Source organism: Trichomycterus rosablanca, chromosome 20, assembly GCF_030014385.1.
Source record: "Trichomycterus rosablanca isolate fTriRos1 chromosome 20, fTriRos1.hap1, whole genome shotgun sequence".
NCBI lineage: Eukaryota > Metazoa > Chordata > Actinopteri > Siluriformes > Trichomycteridae > Trichomycterus > Trichomycterus rosablanca.
This window is the reverse complement of record NC_086007.1, coordinates 3,857,501-3,868,712: the sequence shown is the minus strand read 5'-3', so window position 1 is coordinate 3,868,712 and position 11,212 is coordinate 3,857,501. Positions and strand designations below refer to the sequence as shown.

Sequence of the window (11,212 nt, the reverse complement as noted above, 5' to 3'; positions counted from 1 at the left end):
TGAGACTTTGCGCGGTATTTTATATAAAACCAGTCCAAAGTACAGTTGAAGTTAAAAGTCTACATACACTTATGAAGGACACCGGCAAGTTTTGAACAGAAATTGTGCAGCTATTCCTTTTCTGTGACTGGAACACAAAGTTCTTCCACAAAATGTGTGGAATTTGATCTGTTATATGTTTATTGGCTGCACCCAATTAAAAAAGTGGTGCAATAACCCCCACAAAAACTTAAACAGGCTTAACTGTTGCTTTGCACCAAACTCAAGCTTCTGCTTTCACTGTGTAATAAGCAACAAACTATTTAAGTTTTCTTTTCAACCTGGAATAGAGAACATCAAGTGTGAAGTAAAGTGTGAACATCAAGTGTGAAGTAAACTACTGTATATACTTCTTTAAACTTCATGCATTGGAGACAGCAGGTTCTAATCTGTGGCCTGTTTGGGTGGGTGGCGCACGTCGTGCAGGAATTGCAATAATAAGCGAACTAAGGTAAATTTTAAAGAGAGAATTGACTTTGGATTTGCTGCTCAATACACCAGATTTTACTGCTACTGTCCGAATCAGGGTTCTGCGATTTGTGCAAAATGTTCATAACGATCTTGCATAACAATCAGAGACACCGCAGGTTATTTGCGCGCATACTTTCATTCAGAGCCGCAAGTATTTTCAGAGCTGACCTCAAGCCGTCCATTCAGCCAAGTCAGCTTTAGGAATGTAGAGGATGTGACCGTTTACTACAAATCCGTCTACATGACTTAGAATAGAACAGAAAATCCTTTTCCTAAAAACGGGAGAACGTATGTAAAAGTGAGACTGTGGACTTTAAACTGGTATGATTGTGGTTTTTGGAGACGTTTTTTTGCACAGGCAGTAGATTATGGGGTTGTTCCTCAAACCTGAAGAGGAGAAAAAACTAAATAGCTGAATGTGTGTTAAAAATGATAGAAAGCTCAATGTGTTTACACTCTCACCATATATAATCAGGTCTGATCATGACAGTTTTCTAATTAAAGAATTGTTCTGGCTCTGTTATACAGTCCTGACAAAACACCCTGAAGCCTGAAAGAACATTCCAAGTTAGCATTACTGGTTAGATTAGAGCATCCACAATTAAATAATTGATCAGAATGTGTCATAGTGATGACTGGCAGTATGGATTATTATTATAAATGCTGTCATTGTGGGTCTTTACATGTTGAGCCACCTACAAACTTGCCATAAAATATCAATAATGTTTAACAACATGCTACATTATAGGAACCTGAAGTTCATGATTAAAGAAAAAAAAAACTAAATGAATAAACAGAGGAACATAATAAGTCAATCACTGACCAATCAATGTGATACTTGCATATTTTGTATTTTAACCTTTCAGGATGACTCATTAAATAGTTAGTGAGTATACAAATTAAATATTATTATTGCTCAAAAGCTGTAAACGTGAACCAAATATTAAATAAATATGGACAGAAATCATTCTGGTTTTCAGTAGGGCAAATCTAGGTGTATGTAAACTTTTGACATTAAGCCTACCCTTGTATATATAGCATAAATTTCTATATTACATACATCATGATAAATTATATATATACAGTGTATCACAAAAGTGAGTACACCCCTCACATTTCTGCAGATATTTAAGTATATCTTTTCATGGGACAACACTGACAAAATGACACTTTGACACAATGAAAAGTAGTCTGTGTGCAGCTTATATAACAGTGTAAATTTATTCTTCCCTCAAAATAACTCAATATACAGCCATTAATGTCTAAACCACCGGCAACAAAAGTGAGTACACCCCTTAGTGAAAGTTCCTGAAGTGTCAATATTTTGTGTGGCCACCATTATTTCCCAGAACTGCCTTAACTCTCCTGGGCATGGAGTTTACCAGAGCTTCACAGGTTGCCACTGGAATGCTTTTCCACTCCTCCATGACGACATTACGGAGCTGGCAGATATTCGAGACTTTGCGCTCCTCCACCTTCCGCTTGAGGATGCCCCAAAGATGTTCTATTGGGTTTAGGTCTGGAGACATGCTTGGCCAGTCCATCACCTTTACCCTCAGCCTCTTCAATAAAGCAGTGGTCGTCTTAGAGGTGTGTTTGGGGTCATTATCATGCTGGAACACTGCCCTGCGACCCAGTTTCCGGAGGGAGGGGATCATGCTCTGCTTCAGTATTTCACAGTACATATTGGAGTTCATGTGTCCCTCAATGAAATGTAACTCCCCAACACCTGCTGCACTCATGCAGCCCCAGACCATGGCATTCCCACCACCATGCTTGACTGTAGGCATGACACACTTATCTTTGTACTCCTCACCTGATTGCCGCCACACATGCTTGAGACCATCTGAACCAAACAAATTAATCTTGGTCTCATCAGACCATAGGATATGGTTCCAGTAATCCATGTCCTTTGTTGACATGTCTTCAGCAAACTGTTTGCGGGCTTTCTTGTGTAGAGACTTCAGAAGAGGCTTCCTTCTGGGGTGACAGCCATGCAGACCAATTTGATGTAGTGTGCGGCGTATGGTCTGAGCACTGACAGGCTGACCCCCCACCTTTTCAATCTCTGCAGCAATGCTGACAGCACTCCTGCGCCTATCTTTCAAAGACAGCAGTTGGATGTGACGCTGAGCACGTGCACTCAGCTTCTTTGGACGACCAACGCGAGGTCTGTTCTGAGTGGACCCTGCTCTTTTAAAACGCTGGATGATCTTGGCCACTGTGCTGCAGCTCACTTTCAGGGTGTTGGCAATCTTCTTGTAGCCTTGGCCATCTTCATGTAGCGCAACAATTCGTCTTTTAAGATCCTCAGAGAGTTCTTTGCCATGAGGTGCCATGTTGGAACTTTCAGTGACCAGTATGAGAGAGTGTGAGAGCTGTACTACTAAATTGAACACACCTGCTCCCTATGCACACCTGAGACCTAGTAACACTAACAAATCACATGACATTTTGGAGGGAAAATGACAAGCAGTGCTCAATTTGGACATTTAGGGGTGTAGTCTCTTAGGGGTGTACTCACTTTTGTTGCCGGTGGTTTAGACATTAATGGCTGTATATTGAGTTATTTTGAGGGAAGAATAAATTTACACTGTTATATAAGCTGCACACAGACTACTTTTCATTGTGTCAAAGTGTCATTTTGTCAGTGTTGTCCCATGAAAAGATATACTTAAATATCTGCAGAAATGTGAGGGGTGTACTCACTTTTGTGATACACTGTATATATATATTATATATAGGGTTATATCGTGGTTAAGTGGTTATATCGACCACTTCTACACTGATTTTTTTTAATTTACTCAGCAGTTGAACAATTTAGCCAATTTGAGTTTGAATTTGAGACCAATACCAACGATCTGCTGCCACCGTGTGTTCAAATAAAGTAGCGACACCAACTCTAAATAAAGAAGCTCTGAATTGACTGTCTGTAGAGCAGACTTAAACTTACATCAACATACATACATATTATTCTCTTTTCCATAAACCTGTTACAGTTATTACCTTTTACTTAATGACCATCAGATTTATTTTTAATACATTTATATTTGTGGCATTTAGCAGACGCTTTATCCAAAGCGACTTATATTATGACTGATCACAGTTAAAGCAATTGAGGGTTTAGGCCTTGCTCAGGAGCCCAACAGGCTTGAACCGGCAACCTTCTGATTGCTAGTCAAGTACCTTAACCACTGAGCAACCACTGTCTATAATAACCCGAACAAAAACAGCACAGACACGTTTCTTAGGTAGAGCACATGTAGTGTACACATCCCAGGCTTAAGAACGAAACATTAACACTGGGTCTAAATTAAAATAAAGAAACCTTAACCCTGTGTTTAGATTACATTTTGTATCAGCTGCTTTTAATTAAAGAACTGCCCACCTCACCTACAGGGATTTATTTGCCCCTCTGCACTGTACTCTAATTTTACGCTGTTTTGGTCAGAATTAAAATCAGCTTCGACCCAGAGACAGTTTTTGATGTTGCTCAAAACTTTCCCTTCACCCTTTACTGGTCTGACCAAGAAAATAATTTGTAAAAATTCATTTCTTTGCATTTCTTAGTTTCTTGGGACTATACCAACAATAAACAATTAATATTTTTACTAGTGCGCACCGTTTTTTTTTAATGAGCCTTTACCAAACAGTTTAATTTATGATTTTTCAGCTGCGAGGTTCAAGTTGACATAAAGGATAGACAAGCCGTTTTCTTAAAACCATCTACCAATATCTTTGAGTTTAACATGTAAACCAAGGAGTAGATACGACCCAAACAAGATTCTTTAAATACAGCTTATTTTTACCCAAGTATTTTAGACTTAAAGTAAGACAATTAAAGGCTTTAAAACATTGATGCTCTATTTATGCTGATAATACTAATAAGTACTGAACTTGTATGAAATGAAGTCAAGGACCATGCAGCAGCTCAAACAATCTATATTTAAAACAGTTTAAAAATAAATAGAACATTTATTTATTTATATATTTTGTGCAGTGGATTAAACAGCATATTTACATGAACGGATTACAGTCGGCGTCATGAATTTTTTCAGTCATCATCAGCAGGATACAGTCACTTCAGAAACATACAGACTATTTTAAAAGATACAGGCCTTAGTGCACGCAAAACAGTAATGTCAGTCATTCCTGAGGTCATATTATTTATGCAGTGTCATATTACTTTCATTTCGTCAACGTCTGGCTTTTTTTTTTGGGGGGGGGAGGGGCGGCTTGTGCTTACCTCTAAATACTTTAAACCGCATTACCTGCATTACCTGCATTACCTACCCATCCAGTAGTGTTGGAGTGTTTATCATGGCCAGTTCCTCATCATTCACCCATTGCTTATCTACCGATGGAGGGTTTGAGTCAGTTTGAGAAGGAGAGTGGGTCGTCCCACACCTTCTCGGGGGGTTGAAAGTCTTGCTGACTCTGGGGGAGTGGACCATTCCCAGAGAAAGGAGGGGGGCTGGGGAGTTGAGACGAGACAGGTAGTCCAAGCCGCGCTTTCTTTTCCCACTCCTGGGGTCTTTGGACTCAGAGTTGGCACTGGCTGTTGGTGTTTTTTTGGCAACTGGGGTAAAGGGGGACAAAACTCTTGCTTGTTGGGGTGTTACCTGGAAAAAAAATAATATTATTGTGTGAGGACGTCTGCATAGCCGTAATCATCTGATAATAGTGGCAATAAAAATAACAGGTTTATAATTTGTGGGGTGGACGGACGGACGGACAGACAGACAGATTTTCTTACTTAACTGACTGACAATGATTAAAGTTTGGAACACAGTGGTGAGCCACGACCCATATTTGCTTTCAAAGACTGAGCCTTTGTCGGATCCTCCTTTTATACCCAATCATGAGTCCATCACAAAGCACACACACACACACACACACACACACACACACAAAGCACACACACACACACACACACAAAGCACACACACACACACACAAAGCACACACACACAGCACACACACACACACACACAAAGCACACACACACACACAAAGCACACACACACACAGCGCACACACAAAGCACACACACACACACACAAAGCACACACACACACACACACAGCACACACACACAAAGCACACACACACACACAAAGCACACACACACACACAAAGCACACACACACACACACACAAAGCACACACACACAAAGCACACACAAAGCACACACACACAAAGCACACACACACACACACAAAGCACACACACACACACACACAAAGCACACACACAAAGCACACACACACACACAAAGCACACACACACAAAGCACACACACACACAAAGCACACACACACACACACACAAAGCACACACACACACACAAAGCACACACACACACAAAGCACACACACACACACAAAGCACACACACACACACAAAGCACACACACACACACACAAAGCACACACACAAAGCACACACACACACACAAAGCACACACACACACACACAGCACACACACACAAAGCACACACACACACACACAGCACACACACACAAAGCACACACACACACACAAAGCACACACACACACACAAAGCACACACACACACACACAAAGCACACACACAAAGCACACACACACACACAAAGCACACACACACAAAGCACACACACACACACAAAGCACACACACACACACACACACACAAAGCACACACACACAAAGCACACACACACACACAAAGCACACACACACAAAGCACACACACACACACAAAGCACACACACACACACAAAGCACACACACACACACAAAGCACACACACAAAGCACACACACAAAGCACACACACAAAGCACACACACACACACAAAGCACACACACACACACAAAGCACACACACACACACAAAGCACACACACACACACACACAAAGCACACACACACACACAAAGCACACACACAAAGCACACACACACACACACACAAAGCACACACACACACACACACACACACACACACACACACACACAAAGCACACACACAAAGCACACACACACACACACAAAGCACACACACACACACACAAAGCACACACACAAAGCACACACACAAAGCACACACACAAAGCACACACACACACACACACACACACACAAAGCACACACACACACACACACAAAGCACACACACACACACACACACACACACACACACACACACAAAGCACACACACACACAAAGCACACACACAAAGCACACACAAAGCACACACACAAAGCACACACACAAAGCACACACACACACACAAAGCACACACACACACAAAGCACACACACACACACAAAGCACACACACACACAGAGCACACACACACACACAAAGCACACACACACACACACACACAAAGCACACACACACACAAAGCACACACACACACACACACACACAAAGCACACACACACACACACACACACACAAAGCACACACACACACACACACACACAAAGCACACACACACACACACACACACAAAGCACACACACACACACACACACACACAAAGCACACACACACACACACAAAGCACACACACACACACACACACAAAGCACACACACACAAAGCACACACACAAAGCACACACACACACACACAAAGCACACACACACACACACAAAGCACACACACACACACACACACAAAGCACACACACACAGCACACACACACACACACAAAGCACACACACACACACAAAGCACACACACACACAGCGCACACACAAAGCACACACACACACACACAAAGCACACACACACACACAGCACACACACACAAAGCACACACACACACACAAAGCACACACACACACACAAAGCACACACACACACACAAAGCACACACACACACACACACAAAGCACACACACACAAAGCACACACACACACACACAAAGCACACACACACACACAAAGCACACACACAAAGCACACACACACACACAAAGCACACACACACAAAGCACACACACACACAAAGCACACACACACACACACACAAAGCACACACACACACACAAAGCACACACACACACAAAGCACACACACACACACAAAGCACACACACACACACAAAGCACACACACACACACACAAAGCACACACACAAAGCACACACACACACACAAAGCACACACACACACACACAGCACACACACACAAAGCACACACACACACACACAGCACACACACACAAAGCACACACACACACACAAAGCACACACACACACACAAAGCACACACACACACACACACACACAAAGCACACACACAAAGCACACACACACACACAAAGCACACACACACAAAGCACACACACACACACAAAGCACACACACACACACACACACACAAAGCACACACACACACACAAAGCACACACACACACACAAAGCACACACACACAAAGCACACACACACACACAAAGCACACACACACACACAAAGCACACACACACACACAAAGCACACACACAAAGCACACACACAAAGCACACACACACACACAAAGCACACACACACACACAAAGCACACACACACACACAAAGCACACACACACACACACACAAAGCACACACACACACACAAAGCACACACACAAAGCACACACACACACACACACAAAGCACACACACACACACACACACACACACACACAAAGCACACACACACACACACACAAAGCACACACACAAAGCACACACACACACACACACAAAGCACACACACACACACACAAAGCACACACACAAAGCACACACACAAAGCACACACACACACACACACACACACACACACACACACACAAAGCACACACACACACACACACAAAGCACACACACAAAGCACACACACACACACACACACACACACAAAGCACACACACACACAAAGCACACACACAAAGCACACACAAAGCACACACACAAAGCACACACACAAAGCACACACACACACACAAAGCACACACACACACAAAGCACACACACACACACAAAGCACACACACACACAGAGCACACACACACACACAAAGCACACACACACACACACACACAAAGCACACACACACACAAAGCACACACACACACACACACACACAAAGCACACACACACACACACACACACACAAAGCACACACACACACACACACAAAGCACACACACACACACACACACACAAAGCACACACACACACACACACACACACACAAAGCACACACACACACACACAAAGCACACACACACACACACACACAAAGCACACACACACAAAGCACACACACAAAGCACACACACACACACACACAAAGCACACACACACACAAAGCACACACACACACAAAGCACACACACACACAAACACACACAAAGCACACACACAAAGCACACACACACACACACACACACACACACACACAAAGCACACACACACACACACACACACACACACACACAAAGCACACACACACACACACACACAAAGCACACACACACACAAACACACACAAAGCACACACACACAAAGCACACACACACACACACACAAAGCACACACACACACAGCGCACACACAAAGCACACACACACACACACAAAGCACACACAAAGCACACACACAAAGCACACACACACACACAAAGCACACACACACAAAGCACACACACACAAAGCACACACACACACACAAAGCACACACAAAGCACACACACACACACACACAAAGCACACACACAAAGCACACACACACACACACAAAGCACACACACACACACAAAGCACACACACACACACAAAGCACACACAAAGCACACACACAAAGCACACACACAAAGCACACACACACACACAAAGCACACACAAAGCACACACACAAAGCACACACACAAAGCACACACACACACACACACAAAGCACACACACACACACACACACACAAAGCACACACACACACACACAAAGCACACACACACACACACACACAAAGCACACACACAAAGCACACACACACACACAAAGCACACACACACACAAAGCACACACACACACACAAAGCACACACACACACAAAGCACACACACACACAAAGCACACACACACACAAAGCACACACAAAGCACACACACACACACACACAAAGCACACACACACACAAAGCACACACACACAAAGCACACACACACACACACACACACAAAGCACACACACACACACACACACACAAAGCACACACACACACACACACACAAAGCACACACACACACAAACACACACAAAGCACACACACACAAAGCACACACACACACACAAAGCACACACACACACAGCGCACACACAAAGCACACACACACACAAAGCACACACACACACACACACACAGCACACACACACAAAGCACACACACACACACAAAGCACACACACACACACAAAGCACACACACACACACACAAAGCACACACACACAAAGCACACACACACACACACACAGCACACACACACAAAGCACACACACACACACAAAGCACACACACACACACAAAGCACACACACACACACACAAAGCACACACACACAAAGCACACACACACACACAAAGCACACACACACACACACACAGCACACACACACAAAGCACACACACACACACAAAGCACACACACACACACAAAGCACACACACACACACACAAAGCACACACACACAAAGCACACACACACACACAAAGCACACACACACACACACACACACACACACACACAAAGCACACACACAAAGCACACACACACACACACAAAGCACACACACACACACAAAGCACACACACACACACAAAGCACACACAAAGCACACACACAAAGCACACACACACACACACAAAGCACACACACACACACACACACACACACACACACACACAAAGCACACACACACACACACACAAAGCACACACACAAAGCACACACACAAAGCACACACACACACACACAAAGCACACACACACACAAAGCACACACACACACACAAAGCACACACACACACAAAGCACACACACACACAAAGCACACACACACACAAAGCACACACACAAAGCACACACACACACACAAAGCACACACACACACAAAGCACACACACACACACAAAGCACACACACACACAAAGCACACACACACACAAAGCACACACACACACAAAGCACACACACACACACACACACACAAAGCACACACACACACACACACACACACAAAGCACACACACACAAAGCACACACACACACACACACACACACACACACAAAGCACACACACACACACACAAAGCACACACACACACACACAAAGCACACACACACACACAAAGCACACACACACAAAGCACACACACAAAGCACACACACACACACACAAAGCACACACACACACAAAGCACACACACACACAAACACACACAAAGCACACACACACAAAGCACACACACACACACACACACACACACAAAGCACACACACACACACACACACACACACACACAAAGCACACACACACACACACACACACAAAGCACACACACACACACACACACACACACAAAGCACACAGCACACAGCACACACACACAAAGCACACACACAGCACACACACACACACAAAGCACACACACAGCACACA

The 11,212-nt window shown here is 43.8% G+C and overlaps 1 protein-coding gene across 1 annotated transcript in view; it reads right to left on the bottom strand.

Annotated features, from left to right (window-relative positions):
• Positions 1-4,442: 4,442 nt before the first annotated feature.
• The window catches only part of brca2 (BRCA2 DNA repair associated), a 35,728-nt gene continuing 28,958 nt past the window's right edge, over positions 4,443-11,212 (bottom strand). Inside the window, exon 29 of the mRNA XM_063017326.1 lies at positions 4,443-5,132. Within this exon, the coding sequence (XP_062873396.1) occupies positions 4,800-5,132 (333 nt within the window). The 3' untranslated portion in view covers positions 4,443-4,799. The remainder of the gene's footprint in view (positions 5,133-11,212) is intronic.